Here is a 19,577-nt window from a genome sequence, read left to right as displayed (position 1 = left end):
CCTACCAGAATGCCAGCCCAGATGCCCTCTGAAAGTTGCAGTCACAGGTGCGTCCAGTGTGCCAGCTACAGATGTTGGGCTTCTGATTCACAGGTTGTAACCACCTGCCAGATGACTCCTGTGGAGGGAACCCATTAACATACAGTATGACTGACACTTGTCCTGGACTAGAAAAATGTGTCCTGAAAAGTCAAAAGTGCCACTTCTACAGTGTAGAACTTACTAGGTGATGATAGCAACGTGGCACATCTTGTACATCAAATTTTTTTTCTTTACCTCCATCATACTATTTTTTTTAAATGTATTTATGAGAGTTTAATGTTGATGGCCTATCCTCCGTTTTGCAGACAATAATAGGACATGTTCTATTTTTTTGCAGAACGGAAATACGGACATACGGAAACGTTATGCACACGGAGTAACTTCCTTTTTTTTGCGGACCCGTTAAAGTGAATGGTTCCGCATACGGCCTGCAAAAAAAAAAAAGGAACGTACACGGAAAAAAATATTTTCGTATGTATCCACTTAGCCAGTGGTGTCATGTTCATCAGTCTTATAGCCAAGATGCAGTATATCACTGAATTTCATTAATTTTTCCATCCACATGGTAAAAAGTTCCTTGGAAAAACCTAGCACCTTGTGCCATTACCCTTGTGAAGTTGTGTACACAAGGATTAACTACATTAGGAGAAATGCACTTTAAAATAAAATGTGTCTTTAAGAACATCTCCTAAGGGTTCATACACGAACGTATTTTATTTCCGTGTCCATTCCGGTTTTTTTGCTGACCGTATGCGGAACCATTCACTTTAACAGGTCCGCAAAAAAAAGTAAGTTACTCCGTGTGCATAACGTTTCCGTATGTCCGTTCCGCAAAAAAATAGAGCATGTCCTATTATTGTCCGCATTACGGACAAGGATAGTACAGTTCTAGGAAGGGCCAGCTGTTCCGTTTCGCAAAATACGGAATGAACATGGATGTCATCCGTATTTTTTGCGGACTGCAAAATACATACGGTCGTGTGCATGAGGCCTAAAGCAGATGTTTTTGGACAAAAGCTGTTTAGACTGTGCCCAGTGCTTTTGTCTTTTCTACAGCATCTACAGTGAAGGGCCATTTACACAAAGCAATTATCATTCAGATCCAAATGCTTGCGATGCTCACAATGACCCTGGGGGAAGATCTATTGAAAGGACTATACGGGTGGTGCCACAAAAGCATACCATGTAGACACAGATTGCTCACTAAACAGGTATTCCAGCTTCAGCATATGAAGCTTATTCATTATGAAAAGTTATACAATTCTCCATGGTTGTCAGGATCTCTGTTTGTTGTCATTGAATGAGATCCCTCAATTCCAGAGGAAGAAATATGTCCAGGTCATGGGATGATTACATCGGTGCCCACTTGTTATATGAGAGATCCCGAGAACTGTATGGTACCTGTAATGAGCAATGTACCTTGGTGTCCTACACATGAGTAGGCTAGGATTCCATTCACATCCTGCTAGCAAGATCAGGAAAACGGTGAGGAATTGTACAAAAGGTTCTATTGGTCTAAATGTAAGACAACTTGGAAAGCGGTGGTGGATCCTCCGAAGTAATCTAGAGGCCGGCAAATCTTCATAACTCCGGCGGATCCACCGCCAGTGCAGGGCCTTATTAAGTCCAGAAAAGAAGATTTGTGAGACGCACAGGACTGAGGAAAAGTCAGGAGGAGGTGCTGCCAGTAAAGAGGATCCGCCCTTCCTCTAAAAGTGTATAAATAATGATAAAAAGTATACTGGGCACACTCGCTTATGCAGAATCATACATTTTATTTGTACATATATAAAATACAATCAATAAGTCTAAGAACACATATAAAATACAATCAAATTGGTCTATGTACGCGTTAGCACAATAAAACCATAAATGGGTAAAATGAAATAAATATATATCACCCTAGAATCACCAAATTTACTACAATAAATACAATAAATATAACCAGCCGTAATGAAACTGAAGGTGGATGGTAATCAGTCCATGCAAAGCGAATAATAAGGATATCCCGACTGGTGGCTTGTGCTAGTTTAGTAACTAGCCTCGCAATGTCATAGAGGATTTACAGTCCTGACTCGTTGGAGGAGAGTAAAAATACTGTGGTTAGAGCAATTCACTTAGGTGAGTGTATTCGCGGCGTCCCGCTTATACTCACTGTGCAGTGCAGTTCTTTATGCTGGTAAGCTTGGAGACCAGGAACGCTCTCAGGTGCTCCTGTAGTGGCTGGATAGTGCTGTGACTTTCTTCCCGTGTCTTTACAGTTCTCTGGCTACCGCTCTGTAGTAGCAAAGAGCCGGCCAGCACTGGGACTCAAAGTTGCTTTCTCCACGTCGGCTGATCTGCGACACACTCCTGTGTATCCTCGTGTGTTGCACTTGTAGCCGCCGGCGTGTCAGGGTTTGGTAAGACACAGAATCCTCAGTGGGTTTGAATTACCGCACAGCTTTTTATACCTCCAGCATATCCTTCTTTGAGATTACTCTGGGGGTCTCTTCACCAAACGCGTTTCGGGGTACTTGCCCCTTCCTCACTACCACTTTGAGTCCCAGTGCTGGCCGGCTCTTTGCTACTACGGAGCGGTAGCCAGAGGACTGTAAAGACATGGGAAGAAAGTCACAGCACTATCCAGCCACTACAGGAGCACCTGAGAGCGTTCCTGGTCTCCAAGCTTACCAGCATAAAGAACTGCACTGCACAGTGAGTATAAGCGGGACGCCGCGAATACACTCACCTAAGTGAATTGCTCTAACCACAGTATTTTTACTCTCCTCCAACGAGTCAGGACTGTAAATCCTCTATGACATTGCGAGGCTAGTTACTAAACTAGCACAAGCCACCAGTCGGGATATCCTTATTATTCGCTTTGCATGGACTGATTACCCTCCACCTTCAGTTTCATTGTGGCTGGTTATATTTATTGTATTTATTGTAGTAAATTTGGTGATTCTAGGGTGATAGATATTTATTTCATTTTACCCTTATTAAGTCCAGTGTCTAAAATGCCGGTCTTAATAAATGTGTCCCAAAGTTCAAAACTTGCTGGTTCATAGAGGACACAATTCCTAAAACACAACTTTATTGTTGCTGTTGGGGGTTTTCTGCACACCCTCCTGGAGAGCAGTGGACCAGGCAGGGCTGCTCCATACAGGTCCAGGCACAGCCAGCTCATTCGGTTCAGTGCACCAGTCTATCAGGCGTGCTAACTATCCTTCTACACAGTGACTCCACTCCAGACCCCCTTCTGGTACTCACGCCAGAACCCTACAAACACCATTACAGTGAACTGGGATCCGGCAGGCACCTGCGGTGTCTGGTATATGCCGAATTTGGTATTCTGTTCCTATGCAGCAAGTGTGAGCAACCCCCATCTGCTTCAGTATTACTAAGCATATATATATCAAAAAGACAAGTGAAATACATATATATGCAGTATTAACCCTTTCCCCCAATGAGTCCTCCATAGAATGGAGAAATATGCAATTTAAAATAAAACTACATGTTAGTCAGCCATAATCAGTTACCATAGTCTGTAGGGAGGGTACTGCCAACCCCCTACTCATGGCCTGATTGAGTTTTGGACTGACGTCTAGCAGCCTACACTTGACTTCAGTGCTTGTTGTAATTACCTCCTCCACTACTTTTCTCAGGGTTTGGTGCCCACCAGTCTCCAGCATTTGGGCTACGTCTACATGACGACATTTGTCGTGCGACAGATAGGGCACAGCTACACTGCAACATTTGTAGCGCAACATTTTATTGCACTAATGTCGCGCGACAATTTTTATAATGGCAGTCTATGGTGTCGCACTGCAACATGCTGCGACTGCGACGCAACAGTCGCAGAAAAATCCATCTCGAATGGATTTTCTGCGACTGTTGCGTCGCAGTCGCAGCATGTTGCATGTTGCAGTGCGACACCATAGACTGCCATTATAAAAATTGACGCACGACATTAGTGCGACAAATGTCGTAGTGTAGACGTAGCCTAAGGCCTCATGCAGATGTCCGTGGAACACGGTCCGTGAGATACCAGACTGGCATTGCAGGAGCGCGCGGCGTCATTGGTTGCTATGATGCCGTGCGCTCCTGCAATGCCAGTCCGGTATCTGACGGATCGTGTTCCACGGACGTCGGCATGAGGCTTAAATAAGGCTTGCAGAAATCCATGCACTTGCCATTAAAACAACCCCATTCACATGAATGAACTGATTTTCAGCTGCAGAATTTCTGCAACAAAATCTGCCACGTTTGAAAGCATCCTAAGGCTACATGCACACGACCGTGCCGTTTCCGTTTTTTGCGGTCCGCAAACCGGACAAGAATAGGACATGCTATATTTTTTTTGCGGGGCCTCGGAACGGAGCAACGGATGCGGACAGCACACGGAGTGCTGTCCGCATCTTTTGCGGCCCCATTGGAGTGAATGGGTTAGCACCCGACCCGCAAAAACTGCGGCTCGGATGCGGACCCAAAAAACGGTTGTGTGCATGAGGCCTTATAGTGAAGAAAACAGAGCGGCACTCACTATAGTTGTAGTAAAGTGAGGCCGGACGAAGCGGCACGCTTCAGGGGAGGCCGGCATGAGGGGTTTTGTGAGCAAGGGTCAGGGAAGGTAAGGGTTAAGTGGATGAGTGCAGGAAAAGGGGGGAGGAGCTAGAAAGGGGCGGGGAGCGGCAGGCTGAAGTAGTGGTGAGGCAGGTCAGCGCCTGCCATTTTAGGAGCAGAGAGCCAGCATCTGGCAGAGAGCCAACATCTTCTGAACTGCAGCATCGGATTCAGCAATGGCAGAAGCAGTGGAGGTGATGCTGCGGCGCTTGAGGGAAGCGGCGGACACCAGGGGCAGCGACTGGCTGGAGCAGCAGGTGACCGCATTGCTAGGGGGGGCGGAGGTGGGTACGTCTAGCCCTACTCCAGCAGCTACACGGCCGCGGCGGGTACGGCCGCCGGCGCGCCTGAGCCCTGATTTACCCCCCCGGGTCCGGCGCCGTGTCAGGAGCCCCACAAGGGACCCTCCACGCCGGGAGCATTCTAAGCCTATTGCGGCCTCCCGGCGTGGGAGGAATCCATATGTCCGGCGGGACCCTCCAGAGGCTGTGGGGCCTCCCCCTCAGCCCATCGCGGCAGCAACAGGGGAGTCAGGACCTGGTTCTGCAGGATCCCCTCCTGTCCCCAGGAGTCGGAGGCCTGCTCAGCGTGGGAGAGGTAGTGGCAGCAGAGGCAGCAGCGGGGCTGCGCGGTCGGCCAGGGCGGCCCGGCGCAGGCCCTTACAGGATGAGCCCCTTTCAGTGGCACACGAGGCTGCGCCTGTAGGTGCCAGGGACGGGCGCAGGCCTTGCCATGATGCGCTTCTTACAGAGGAGGAGGACGAGGCTGTTCTGGACGGCTCCCCGCCCCAGAGCAGGCCTCTTGGGCATGAAGACAGGCGTGCAGATGCTTATATGGAGGACAGGGAGTTGCGCAGGCCATTTCCTGAGGGCGGACAGTTTGCTACTGGTCCTGACACCATGGAAGACAGAGGGCGTCCCAGAGCCATTCCTAACGCACCCAGCAGTGATCCGGCTGGGGTGCTGCCGGCGAACAGCGCAAGTACCCATCAAAGGAATGTCGTGGATCCAGGAGTCGTCCGTCAGGAATCAGGACCTGCGGCTGCCGGGTTCACAGCACCCGGGCAGCTAGGTGAGACATCACTGGGAACACTGTTATCTATATTTAATGTGGCGCCTGGGGCGGGGGGGAGCAATAGTGCTATTATCGGTGGTTTGGGGCGCTTGCTGTGTGGTTTAGCTGGGGTTAGTCAGGATAGGGGGGCAACGGGGGCTACCCCCTTAGCAGCGTGGGGGTTGGGGGCAGAAAATAGCAATGTACCGGCGACCGCTAACAATAGTAATGTAGCAGTGGCCAATAGCACAAGTGTAGCCGAATCAGTGTCAGTGCAGACGCAGGCGGGAGGTGAGGAGGATAGGCCCAGATTAGATGACGCCGCAAAAGGGGAGGTGTATGTTTGCTTTGAGGGTCCCCTGGGAGCGCATTTGAAAACGGAGGTGCGTGAGAAAATTTGGAAGGGAGAGTATATAGAAATTTTTTCGCTGCTTCCGTTGGAGCGGTTCAACCTTGATGTGGTAAAAAAGGACGGAGTAAGAAAGGAGGATGATGATAAGCGTCGCTATCGCCTTATCCCTAGGTCATTTAGTAATTGGCTACAGGCCTTTGCTATTTTGGCAAGTGTGATTGGGGAGAAGAGTCCGGAATGCTGTTCCCCTTTATTTTGCTATCTGGATGCTATTGGGGAAGCCTATAGAGTGTATGGGGGTTCCGGGTGGTTACGGTATGACGAGCAGTTTCGTCAGAGGAAAGCGGTCCGTCCTAATATGAGATGGGACCATAAGGACATTGCGTTATGGATGAGGGTGACAGCGCCAGGTAGGAGTGGTCAGTCCTTTCAGAGTGAGTCAGGGGTTGGGGTACAGCAAGGTACAGGGACGCCCCCAGTTGGAAGAGGATACTGCTTCCTTTTCAATGAGGGAAGTTGCAAATTCGGCCAAAAATGCAAATTTAGGCATGAATGTTCCGTGTGTGGCGGGGGCCATGGGGCTAGCAGATGTTTTAGAGGGGGTAGACAAAGGGGGGGGGATAGTTTTGCAAAAGGGGCAGACCCCAGTGCGAGTGGAAAGGATGGTGGGGCATCTAAATAGATATCCGAACCAGGAGTTAGCTGAATTTTTGTATTCAGGGTTTAAGTTCGGTTTTCATATACCTTCACACCCGTTACCAGTCTTAGAGAAGCGGAAGAATTTGCGCTCGGCATTGCAGTTCCCGGACATAGTGACAGGAAAGTTAGCTAAAGAGGTTTCCCTAGGGAGGATGGATGGTCCGTTTGTTACATCACCCATCAGTAACTTGTGAGTTTCCCCTTTGGGTTTGATCCCTAAGAAGGAGCCTAATAAATTTAGGCTCATCCACCATTTATCATTCCCTAAGGGTGCGTCGGTCAATGAGGGCATTGACCCGGAACTTTGTTCTGTGGTTTATGCTTCCTTTGATGCGGCTGTGGAATGGGTAAGGAAGCTGGGTCCGGGTACCCTGTTGGCAAAATGTGATATTGAAGCGGCATTTCGGTTGTTGCCAGTTCACCCGGATAGTTTGTATTTACTGGGTTGTTTTTGGAATGGCGCTTATTTTGTGGATAGGTGTTTGCCAATGGGCTGTTCAATATCGTGTGCATATTTTGAGCGTTTCAGTTCTTTTCTGGAGTGGGTGGTGGTTCAGGAATCAGGTTGTCACTCTGTCATTCATTATTTGGATGATTTCCTGTGTTTGGGGCCGGGGGGATCTAGGGTTTGTTCGTTGTTGTTATCCACATTACAGTCTGTTTTTGAGTGTTTTGGAGTCCCGTTAGCGGTGGACAAAACGGTGGGGCCGGCTACTGAGCTAAGTTTTTTGGGTATTGTCATAGATACACAGCGGATGGAGTGTAGGCTACCAGTAGACAAAGTGTCAGATTTAAGAACAGAGGTGGCGGCGGCATTGACAGCAAAAAAGATTCGTCTGCGGGACCTGCAGTCTTTGTTGGGCAAATTAAATTTTGCATGCAGAATCCTACCTATGGGCCGCATTTTTAGTAGGAGGTTGGCTTCGGCGACAGGAGGGGTGGTGTCTCCCCACCATTTTATTAGACTAGGCAGTGAGTTGAAAGGGGATTTGAAAGTTTGGGATTCCTTTTTAAAACAGTTTAATGGCAGAGCATTAGTTATGGGGGGGGTGGTTGATGCGTTTGATTTCGAATTGTTTACGGATGCTGCGGGTGGAGCGGGTTTTGGGGCGTACTGTGAAGGGCAGTGGTGTGCGGGTCGGTGGCCTGAGTCCTGGGTACGAAAAGGGTGGGTAAAAAACGTGGCATTGTTGGAACTCTTCCCCATTGTGTTGGCAGTCACGCTCTGGGGGGAGAAGTTTCGGCACAAGAAGGTTCGTTTCCATTGTGACAACTTGGGAGTTGTGCAAGCCATCAACAGGGTAACGGCTTCTTCCCCCCCAGTTATTTGCCTATTGCAGCAGTTGGTTCTCCGGTGTTTGTCCCTTAATGCTTGGGTGTTTGCGGTGCATGTGCCTGGTTCCTCTAACTGTATAGCTGACGCACTTTCTCGTTTTCAGTGGGAGCGGTTTCGCCAGCTGGCCCCGGAGGCGAGTCAGGTCGGATTGGTGTGTCCAGAGTCGTTGTGGGAGATCCTGGAGGTACCGTAGCTTGTCTGTTGCAGGCATCATTGAGTGAAGGCACGTGGAGGATGTACGATAGGGCTTGGAGTAGGTGGCAGCAGTGGTGTAATGACCTAGGGGTCGAGGTACTGGACGGGGAAATTCCGTTGTTACTGTTCATTGGCCACGTGAAGGATCAAGGTTGGTCGGTTGCCAAGATCAATGGTTGCATGGCGGGCTTGGCTTTCGGATTCAAGTTGCGGAATTCCCCGGACATTACTAAGTACTTTTTGGTCTGACAAATTTTGAAGGGTTATAGAAGGTTTCAGCGTGTCAAAGATTCCCGCCTACCGGTGTCCTTTTCGTTATTGTTACAGTTAGGGGAGCAGGTAGCTGGAGTGTGTCGCTCGGCTTGGGAGGTGAGCTTATTTAGACTAGCCTTTGCTCTGGCTTTTTTCGGAGCCTTTCGTTTAGGGGAGTTAGTGTGTGCAAGTGTGCAGCGGGAAGGGGGTCTGAGGACTGAGGATGTAACGTTATATGACGACAGGGTGCTGATTTATCTGAGATTTTCAAAGACGGATCAGGAGGGGAGGGGTCATTTAGTCTCATTGTTTGAGGTGCCGGGATGTCTATTGTGTCCAGTACGGTGTTTGCAGGATTTTCAAGGAAGGGCAGGGGTCGCGGCAGGCCCGATTCTCAGACACGAGGATGGCTCCTTTTTATCACGATTTCAATTTATAGCGGTATTCAAGAAATGTTTGCGTAATCTAGGAATGGACTCTGGCAAGTTTACGGGTCATTCCTTCAGGATAGGTGCTGCCACAGAGGCTGCTCGCTTGGGGGTGCGAGATGAAGTGATTAAGCGTATTGGGAGGTGGGAGTCGGAGCGTTTTCGGCTGTATGTGCGTTTAGGGGCAGTTTAAGGCTGTGTCTAACCATGTTTGTCTCGTTCTTTTTTCAGGTGATGCCCCGTTATTAGTTTGGATCCTGGGCCATTCGTTCGTGTTCTGGGGGGCATTACGAGCGGATGTTCGGCAGAATGGGCGGCAGCTGGGGTTTGATCGGGGGACAGCCATAGTAAGATGGATCGGACGCAGAGGTATGGTGTGGGGTAGTGTTTTGCAGGAGGTTCATCGGCAAGCCAGGTTAGATAGAGTCCCAGATATCTTGGTGTTGCATGTTGGGGGAAATGACCTAGGGGTCCGACCTTGCAGAGAGTTGATCAGGGATATACGTTTTGATTTTTTGCGTTTGTGGTCCCTCTTCCCGTCAGTTGTCACTGTGTGGTCGGACATTGTCCCCAGGAAGGTCTGGAGGGAGGCGAGATCGGTTGAAAGGCTGAATAAGGCTAGGATTAAGCTGAACAGGGTGATTGGGCGGTTCTGTGCCAAACATGGGGCGGTGGTGGTGAGGCACCCCGAGTTGGAAGCAGGAACAGGAGGCTTTTGGAGACAGGATGGAGTCCACCTCAATGCGGTGGGCATTGATTTGTGGTCACTGGACTTGCAGGGAGGTATTGAAACAGCCCTCCGGGTGTGGCGGAACGCGCGAGCTTAAGGGCTGTCAAGCTGCGCGTTGTTGGCGGGGGGAGGTCATAGAAGCTGGGGCTACTGGATGGTAACGGTGAATGAGAGGGCCTCAATGGTGGGGCTGGACTCTCAGAGTTGGGGCACCTGGTTGGCTTGGTATGGCGTCCGTCAGTTGGTGTCCCCGAGCTTGTGGTACGCGGCTGGGGGCAAGATGGAATTGCCGTGGTGGTTTGTGGTCGTTTAAGGTGCAGTTAGGCGGCTTCTAGGACCCCCCTCGTCAGTTAGACATGTATATATTTATATATATATGTCATTGTTATATCAAGTGTTATGTTTATTCATGTTATTTATATTATTTAATAAAAGACGGCTGCTGTGGCCGATTTAATCCAAACAGTGGCTGTGTGTGGTTATTGGGAGAGGAAATGGGGAAGGTTAGTTAGCTAAATGATGGGGTAGTGGACCCGAGCGTAGCCAATAACCCTACTCAAGTGAGGCCGGACGAAGCGGCACGCTTCAGGGGAGGCCGGCATGAGGGGTTTTGTGAGCAAGGGTCAGGGAAGGTAAGGGTTAAGTGGATGAGTGCAGGAAAAGGGGGGAGGAGCTAGAAAGGGGCGGGGAGCGGCAGGCTGAAGTAGTGGTGAGGCAGGTCAGCGCCTGCCATTTTAGGAGCAGAGAGCCAGCATCTCCCTCCCTCCCTCCCGTAGTGTGTACTTGGATGTTTCAGGGCGGCAACGGTATATTATAGAGGGGATGCATATATAATAAAAAAAAAAAAAAAAAAAAAATGTGTATTTTATAAAAAAATAAAAAAATGTATTAAAAAAAAAAAAAAAAAAAAAAAAAGGACAAGGGGTGGTGGACGGAGTGTGTCTTTAAGTGTTGCGTTTGTCGCAGCAGTCGTGGCGGGGGGAGGTCATAGAAGCTGGGGCTACTGGATGGTAACGGTGAATGAGAGGGCCTCAATGGTGGGGCTGGACTCTCAGAGTTGGGGCACCTGGTTGGCTTGGTATGGCGTCCGTCAGTTGGTGTCCCCGAGCTTGTGGTACGCGGCTGGGGGCAAGATGGAATTGCCGTGGTGGTTTGTGGTCGTTTAAGGTGCAGTTAGGCGGCTTCTAGGACCCCCCTCGTCAGTTAGACATGTATATATTTATATATATATGTCATTGTTATATCAAGTGTTATGTTTATTCATGTTATTTATATTATTTAATAAAAGACGGCTGCTGTGGCCGATTTAATCCAAACAGTGGCTGTGTGTGGTTATTGGGAGAGGAAATGGGGAAGGTTAGTTAGCTAAATGATGGGGTAGTGGACCCGAGCGTAGCCAATAACCCTACTCATGCTTCTTGGTTTATTGTCACATCAGATACATATATGTGACATGCAGAGTAATATCCGAGAGAGGCTTTTTTTTTCCCCATGTAGCAACTCTGATAGAGGAACATCTGCAGACGAGACGTCTCCCTGCAGGAGGTTTTCTGCACAAGAGGATCAATGCTTTCTATACAATCTCACTTTATGAAGCAGTGGTGATAGTGGTTGGCAGCTTTCTAGCTGCTGTGGAGCTTGAGGTCTTTCAGACTCCGAAGATAACAAAAGCAAAGCTGACCAGTGAAGTACATAACCTGTGGAAGGAATTAAGGGGAGGGGGCACTTTAGTCAACATGTCAGCACAATTTCTTGGTCTGTGTAGGAGAAATGGGGGAGGGTCATATCACTTTTAAGTTTGCCATGTGGGGGATGGTAACTTTAACCACTAAAATAGTAAAGTTGTTGGAGTCCTGTAGAAGCTGACTTACAGCTGTGTAAGGTAATAACTATGATGTGTGTATGTATATATATATATAGTATAAATTAAACACAATTTAGCATCGCGCTTATACACACATCATTATCCTATGTAGGTTAGGGCTCATGCACACGGCCGTATGTATTTTGTGGTCCCCAAATACGGATCCGCAAAAAAATACAGATGACGTCCATGTGACATCCGTATTATATCCTTTTTTTGTGGATCCATTGTAACAATGCCTATCCTTGTCCGCAAAATGGACAAGAATAGGACATGCTCTATCTTTTTTGCGGAACGGCCATGCGGTCGGAGTCACACTGAGTCATTTCCATTCCATTTTTTGCTAACCCATGGAAGTAAATGGTTTTGCATATAGACCGCCAAAAAAAATGGAACAGACACGGAAAACACGTTTGTGTACATAAGCCCTTAATCAGATCAAGAGACGATCATGCCCCACTGCATTTTTTATTTAAATTTTTTTCACTAAACCCCTGCCAATACTTTTAGTGATAATTAATTAACGATTAACCACTCATATGCCGTGGTCAGAGCCCTCACCGCGGCATATGGGAGATTTGCACTCCCTCACCTCATCCATCAGGTCCCCGTGCTGCTGTGGCGGGGACTCGGTTGCCATGACAGCCCCAAGCCATTCCAAGGCTTGGGTGCCTGGCATGTACGGAGGCCTAAGAGGCCCAACCCCCTGGCTAGGTCTCCTAGGCACGTGATCAGCGCGGTGACGTCAGTGCAGGTCCTGCTGAATGAAGATAGAAGGTTCTTCTATCTTCATTCAGTTTGACCTGCGCTGACGTCACCGCGCTCACCACGCGGTGAGCGCGATTACGTCATCAAAGGTCCTTTTGCAGGTCCTGAAAGAAGAAGAAAGAAGACGATGCCGGCTGCGCGATCAAGTGAATGAGGTGAGTTAATATATATTTTTTTTTAACCCCTCAAGGCACATTTTACTAAGCATTCTGTATTAAGAATGCAATTTTTTTTCCTTATAACAATGTTAGGCCTCATGCACACGACCGTTGTGTGCATCCGTGTCCGTTGTTCCGTTTTCCGTGATTTTCTGCGGACCCATTGACTTTCAATGGGTCCGTTGAAAACTCGGAAAGTGCACCGTTGTTCATCCGCGTCCGTGATCCGTGTTTCCTGTCCGTAAAAAAAATATGACCTGTCCTATTTTTTTGATGGACAACGGTTCACGGACCCATTCAAGTCAATGGGTCTGTGAAAAAACACGGATGCACACAAGATTGTCATCCGCGTCCATGATCCGTGTCCGTAGGCTACTTTCACACAGACGGATCCGCAGATCCGTCTGTATAAAAGCTTTTTCAGATCTGAGTTTTCACTTTGTGAAAACTCAGATCCGACAGTATATTCTAACACAGAGGCGTTCCCATAGTGATGGGGACGCTTCAAGTTAGAATATACTACGAACTGTGTACATGACTGCCCCCTGCTGCCTGGTAGCACCCGATCTCTTACAGGGGGCTGTGATCCGCACAATTAATCCCTCAGGTGCCGCACCTGAGGGGTTAATTGTGCGTATCATAGCCCCTGTAAGAGATCAGGTGCTGCCAGGCAGGAGGGGGCAGACCCCCCTCCCTCCCCTGTATTACATTCATTGGTGGCCAGTGCGGCCCCCCTCCCTCCCTCCCCTGTATTACATTCATTGGTGGCCAGTGCGGCCCCACTCCCTCCCCTGTATTACATTCATTGGTGGCCAGTGTGGCCCCCCTCCCTCCCCTGTATTATATTCATTGGTGGCCAGTGCGGCCCCCCCTCCCTCCCTCCCCTGTATTACATTCATTGGTGGCCAGTGCGGCCCCCCTCCCTCCCCTGTATTACATTCATTGGTGGCCAGTGCGGCCCCCCCTCCCTCCCCTGTATTACATTCATTAGTGGCCAGTGCGGCCCCCCCTCCCTCCCTCCCCTGTATTACATTCATTGGTGGCCAGGGCGGCCCCCCCTCCCTCCCTCCCCTGTATTACATTCATTGGTGGCCAGTGCGGCCCCCCCTCCCTCCCTCCCCTGTATTACATTCATTGGTGGCCAGTGCGACCTCCCCTCTCCCCCCCTCCTAATTAAAATATCCCCCCCATCATTGGTGGCAGCGGAGAGTTCCAATCGGAGTCCCAGTTTAATCGCTGGGACTCTGATCGGTAACCATGGCAACCAGGATGCTACTGCAGTCCTGGCTGCCATGGTTACTTAGCAATTTTAGAAGCATTATACTTACATGCGCTGTCTGTGACCGGCCGGGCGCTCCTCCTACTGGTAAGTGACAGGTCTGTGCTATAAGCAATGCGCCGCACAGACCTTTCACTTACCAGTAGGAGGAGCGCCCGGCCGGCCACAGACAGCACAGGTAAGTATAATGCTTCTTAATTTGCTAAGTAACCATGGCAGCCAGGACTGCAGTAGCATCCTGGTTGCCATGGTTACCGATCGGAGTCCGAGCGATTAAACTGGGACTCCGATCGGAACTGTCCGCTGCCACCAATGATGGGGGGGATTTTAATTAGGAGGGGGGGAGAGGGGAGGCCGCACTGGCCACCAATGAATGTAATACAGGGGAGGGAGGGAGGGGATCCGCACTGGCCACCAATGAATGTAATACAGGGGAGGGAGGGGGGCCGCACTGGCCACCAATGAATGTAATACAGGGGAGGGAGGGGGGGCTTCACTGGCCACAAATGAATTTAAAACTGGGGAGGGAGGGGGGTCTGCCCCCTCCTGCCTGGCAGCACCTGATCTCTTACAGGGGGCTATGATACGCACAATTAACCCCTCAGGTGCGGCACCTGAGGGGTTAATTGTGCGGATCACAGCCCCCTGTAAGAGATCGGGTGCTGCCAGGCAGCAGGGGGCAGTCATGTACACAGTTCTTAGTATATTCTAACTTGAAGCGTCCCCATCACTATGGGAACGCCTCTGTGTTAGAATATACTGTCGGATCTGAGTGTTCACGATATAACTCAAATCCGATAGTATATTTTAACATGGGGACGCTTCAAGTTAAAATATACCATCGGATTGGAGAAAACTCAGATCCAATGGTATAATAGGGACTCCTGACTTTACATTGAAAGTCAATGGGGGACGGATCAGTTTGCAATTGCACCATATTGTGTCAACGTCAAACGGATCCGTCCCTATTGACTTGCATTGTAAGTCAGGACGGATCCGTTTGGCTCCGCATGGCCAGGCGGACACCAAAACAACTTTTTCCTTCATGTCCGTGTATCCTCCAAAAATCGAGGAAGACCCAAGGAAGAAAAAACGGACACGGATCACGGAACTACGGAACCCGTTTTTGCGGACCGCAAAAAAAACGGTTGTGTGCATGAGGCCTTATAAGGGAAAATAATACAGTGAATAGACTTTAATGGGGTCCGGGGTTTCTCATCCCTATCATCTCCTAGCAACCATGCGTTAAAATCGCACCGCATCTGCACTTGCTTGCGGATGCTTGCGATTTTAACGCAGCCTCATTAATTTCTATGGGGCCTGCGTTGCATGAAAAACACAGAATATAGAACATGCTGCGATTTTCACACAACGTACAAGTGATGTGTGAAAATCACCACTCATCTGCACAGCCCCATTGAAGTGAATGGGTCCAGATTCAGTGCGGGTGCAATGCGTTCACCTCACGCATTGCACCCGTGCGGAATTCTCGCCCGTGTGAAAGGGGCCTAACAGTTCAATAAAGCACAATACAGATGTATTGTGCTGCATTGAAACAGGGATCAGACCCTCTAATGTTGAAGTCTCTAATGTTGAAGTCCTAGAGTGGGACAAATAATAAAGTGAACAAAAAAGTAAAAAAAAATTAACTTCAACAAAAAAATAAAAGTTTCAAGTTAAAAAAAAAGGGTCTTTTTACCAAAATAAAGTAAAAAAAAGTGGTAAAAAACAGGGAAAAAAAGAAATGTAGACATATTAGGTATCGCCGTGTCCGTATTGACCATTTCTATAAAAATATCACATGAGCTAACCCCTCAGGTGAACACCGTCAAAAAAATAAAAACTGTGCTTACATCACCTTACATCACTAAAAGTGCAACACCAAGCGATCAAAAAGGCGTATGCCCCCCAAAATAGTACCAGTCTAACCATCACCTCATCCCGCAAAAAATTAGCCCCTACCTAACACATAACCTACCTAAAATATAAAAAAAACTATAGCACTCAGACTATGGAGACACTAAAACATGATTTTTTTTTTGTTTAAAAAATGATAGTATTGTGTAAAACTTAAATAAATTTCAAAAAGTTTTTACATATTAGGTATCGCCGCATCCGTAACAACCTGCTCTATAAAAATATCCATATCAAACCGTCATCTCTTACTGAAAAGCCCCTACATAAGACAGTCGCCCAAAATGTAAAAAAAACTATTTCAGAATATGAAGACACTAAAAAAAACATATTATTTTTTTCAAAAATGCTTTATTATGTAAAACTGAAACAAACAACCAAAACAAGTAGTCATATTTGGTATTGTCACAGCCATAACAAACTGCTCTGTAAAAATACCACATGATCTAACCTGTTAGATGAACACTGTAAATAACAAAAAATAAAAACTGTGCGAAAACAGCTATTTTTTCTTACCTTGCCTCACAAAAAGTGTAATATAGTGCAACCAAAAATCATATGTACCCTAAAATAGTACCAACAAAACTGCCAACTTATCCCATAGTTTCCAAAATAGGGTCATTTTTTGGGAGTTTCTACTCTAGGGGTGCATCAGGGGGTCTTCAAATGTGACACTGCAGCTTAAAATTATTCCAGTGAAATCTGCCTTCCAAAAACCATATGGCGTTCCTTTCCTTCAGTGCCCTGCCGTGTGCCCGTATAGCAGTTTACGACCACATATGGGATGTTTCTATAAATTACAGAATAAGGGTAATAAATATTGAGTTTTGTTTGGATGTTAACCCTTGCTTTGTTAGCAGAAAAAAATAGATTAACCCCTTCCCGACACATGACGTACTATTATGTCATGGAAGCCACTGCGTTCCCGCAATTTGACGTAATAGTACGTTATGGTGATCGGGCGGGCACCGGAGCGGTGCACGCGCGATCACTGCAGGGGCCCGGCAGTCCCTGGTAGCCCCGATGCCGGCAGATTAACCCCTTCTATTCCGCGGTCCGCGCTGACCGCGACATAGAAAGGGTTTGTGTCGGGTAAGGGAGTGCATCGAGTCCCCGCGCTGCTGTGGCGGGGACTTGATGTGTCAGAATGCAGCCCAATGCCGTGCAGAGGCTACCCAATGCCTTGCACAGCATCGGGACCTGCCTTTTTACTCACTGTAGTACACGAACAGGCAATGTATTACAATACAGATATATTGTAATGCATTGCAGAGGGGATCAGACCCCCAAAAGTGAACATCAGAAAGAAAGTAAAGAAAAAAAAATAATGTGTTTTTAATAAAATTAATAAAGTAATAAAATTAGTAAAAAGGAAAAAAAAGCCCCTTTCCCCTTATTTTATAATAAAAAACAGAAAAAACCAACAACCCACACATATTAGGTATCTCCGCGTCCGTAATGACAGGCTCTATAAATATATCACATGATCCGCCCTGTCTGATAAACACAAACAAAAAAATTAAAATAAAAACCGTGTAAATAAAAGCTATTTTTGTCACCTTACATCACAAAAAGTGCAACACCAAGCGATCAAAATGGCGTATGTCCCACAAAATGGTATCAATAAAACAGTCACCTCATCCCGCAAAAAATGAGCCCCTACCTAAGACAATCACCCAAAAAATAAAAAAACTATAGCTCTCAGAAAATGGAGACACTAAAACATCATTTTTTTGTTTCTAAACTGCTATTATTGTGCTAAAGTGAAATACATTAAAAAATATACATATTAGGTATCGCCACATCCGTAACAACCAGCTCTATAAAAATATTACATGACCTAACCCCTCAGGTTAACACCGTAAAAAAAATTATTATAAAAACTGTAATAAATAGACATTTTTGTCACCTTACATCACACAAATTGCAACACCAAGCGATCAAAAAGGCATATACCTCCCAAAATAGTACCTATCAAACCATCACCTCATCCCGCAAAAAATGAGTCCTTATCTAAGAATATTTGTCAAAAAATAAAAATGCTATGGCTCTTAGACTATGGATACACTAAAATATCATTATTTCGGTTTCAAAAATGATATTATTGTGTAAAACTTAAATAAATAAGAAAAAGTAGACATATTAGGTATTGCCACGTCCATAACGATCTGCTCTATAAAAAACTCACATGACCTAATCCCTCAGGTAAACGCTGTAAAAATAAATAAATAAAAACTGCACCAAAACAACAAATTTTTTGGTCACCTTGCCCCATAAAGTGTAATAATGAATGATCAAAAAATCATATGTACCCAAAAATGGTACCAATAAAAACGTCAACTCTTCCTGCATAAAAGAGCCCCTGCACAAGACGATCGGCAGAAAAATAAAAAAAAATAGGGTGTTCAGAAAATGGAGATACAAAAACCTAATTTTTGTTTTCAAAAATGATTTATGATGTAAAACTGAAACAAACATTGAAATTAGACATATTTGATATCATTGCGTCCGTAACAACCTGCTCTATAAAAATAGCCCATGATCTAACCTGTCAGATGAATGTTGTTAAAAATTTAAACGGTGCCAAAACTTCAATTTTTTGGTTACCTTGCCTCACAAAAAACATAATATAGAGCAATTAAAAATCATATGTACCCCAAAATAGTACCAATAAAACTGGCACCTTATCCGGTAGTTTTCAAAATGTGGTCACTTTTTTTAGTTTCTACTGTAGGGGTGCATCACGGGGGCTTCAAATGGAACATGTCATCTAAAAACCAGTTCAGCTAAATCTGCCTTCCAAAAACCATATGGCGTTCCTTTCCCCCTGCCATGTGCCCGTACAGCAGTTTACGATCACATGTGGGATGTTTCTGTAAACAACAGAATCAGGGTAATAAATATTGAGATTTGTTTGACTGTTAACCCTTGCTTTGCTACTGGAAAAAATTTATTAAAATGTAAAATCTGCCAAAAAGTGAAATTCTGAAATTTCATCTCCATTTTCCATTAATTCTTGTGGAACACCTAAAGGGTTAACAAAGTTTGTAAAATCAGTTTTGAATACCTTGAGATGTGTAGTTTCTAAAATGGGGTCACTTTTTTGGAGTTTCTACTCTAGGGGTGCATCAGGGGGTCTTCGAATGTGACATGGCAGCTTAAAATTATCCCAGTGAAATCTGCCTTCCAAAAACCATATGGCAGTCATTTTTAAATGGTTCATATTATGTAAGCCTCACAAAGTGGTTTCAGACCTGAACTGGTCCTTAAAAAGTGGGTTTTGGAAATTTTCCGATAAATTTCAAGATTTGCTTCCAAATTTCTAAGCCTTCTAACGTCCCCAAAAAATAAAATGTAATTTTCAAAAAGATCCAAACATGAAGTAGACATATGGGAAATGTAAAGTAATAACAATTATATGAGGTATCACTATCTATTATAAAAGTAGAGAAATAGAAATTTGAAAATTTGGGAATTTTTCAAAATTTTGGGTAAATTTGGGATTTCTTCACAAATAAAGGTGAAATATATTGACTCAAATTACAATGTGTCACGAGAAAACAATCTCAGAATGGCTTGGATAAGTAAAAGTGTCCCTAAGCTATTAACACATAAAGTGACACATGTCAGATTTGCAAAAAATGGCCTGAGCAGGAAGGTGAAAACTGGCCCGGATTAGAAGATGTTAAAATGGAAAATCTGCCAAAAAGTGAAATTCTGAAATTTCATCTCCATTGTCCATTAATTCTTGTGGAACACCAAAAGGGTTAACATAGTTTGTAAAATCAGTTTTGAATACCTTGAGGGGTGTAGTTTCTAAAATAAGGTCATTTATGGGCGGTTTCTATTATGTAAGCCTCACAAAGTGACTTCAGACCTGAACTGGTCCCTTAAAAGTGGGT

At 46.2% G+C, this 19,577-nt stretch overlaps 1 protein-coding gene across 2 annotated transcripts; it reads left to right on the top strand.

Moving 5' to 3' along the window:
* Nucleotides 1-4,725: 4,725 nt before the first annotated feature.
* On the top strand, nucleotides 4,726-9,921 carry LOC120981217 (translation initiation factor IF-2-like). Of its 2 annotated transcripts, XM_040410765.1 has the most exons (3): nucleotides 4,726-5,718; nucleotides 8,191-8,271; nucleotides 9,194-9,921. In XM_040410765.1, the coding sequence occupies exons 1-3, from the start codon at nucleotides 4,824-4,826 to the stop codon at nucleotides 9,787-9,789; spliced, it is 1,572 nt and encodes a 523-aa protein (XP_040266699.1). In that variant the 5' UTR covers nucleotides 4,726-4,823; the 3' UTR covers nucleotides 9,790-9,921. The 2 variants fall into 2 exon arrangements, with proteins under 2 accessions (XP_040266699.1, XP_040266700.1); XM_040410766.1 differs by lacking the exon at nucleotides 8,191-8,271.
* Nucleotides 9,922-19,577: the final 9,656 nt, after the last annotated feature.

Source organism: Bufo bufo, chromosome 10 (assembly GCF_905171765.1).
Source record: "Bufo bufo chromosome 10, aBufBuf1.1, whole genome shotgun sequence".
NCBI lineage: Eukaryota > Metazoa > Chordata > Amphibia > Anura > Bufonidae > Bufo > Bufo bufo.
This window is presented reverse-complemented; position numbering and strand designations above follow the sequence as displayed.

What these genes read in the sequence shown, in the direction of transcription:
- LOC120981217 (XM_040410765.1), top strand. Translation starts at nt 4,824, where the DNA reads ATGGCAGAAGCAGTGGAGGTGATGCTGCGGCGCTTGAGGGAAGCGGCG. An exon ending in CACAGCACCCGGGCAGCTAG is followed by an intron (nt 5,719 to 8,190) that starts GTGAGACATCAC and finishes TCTCGTTTTCAG; the next exon opens with TGGGAGCGGTTTCGCCAGCT. An exon ending in CGTTGTGGGAGATCCTGGAG is followed by an intron (nt 8,272 to 9,193) that starts GTACCGTAGCTT and finishes TTCTTTTTTCAG; the next exon opens with GTGATGCCCCGTTATTAGTT.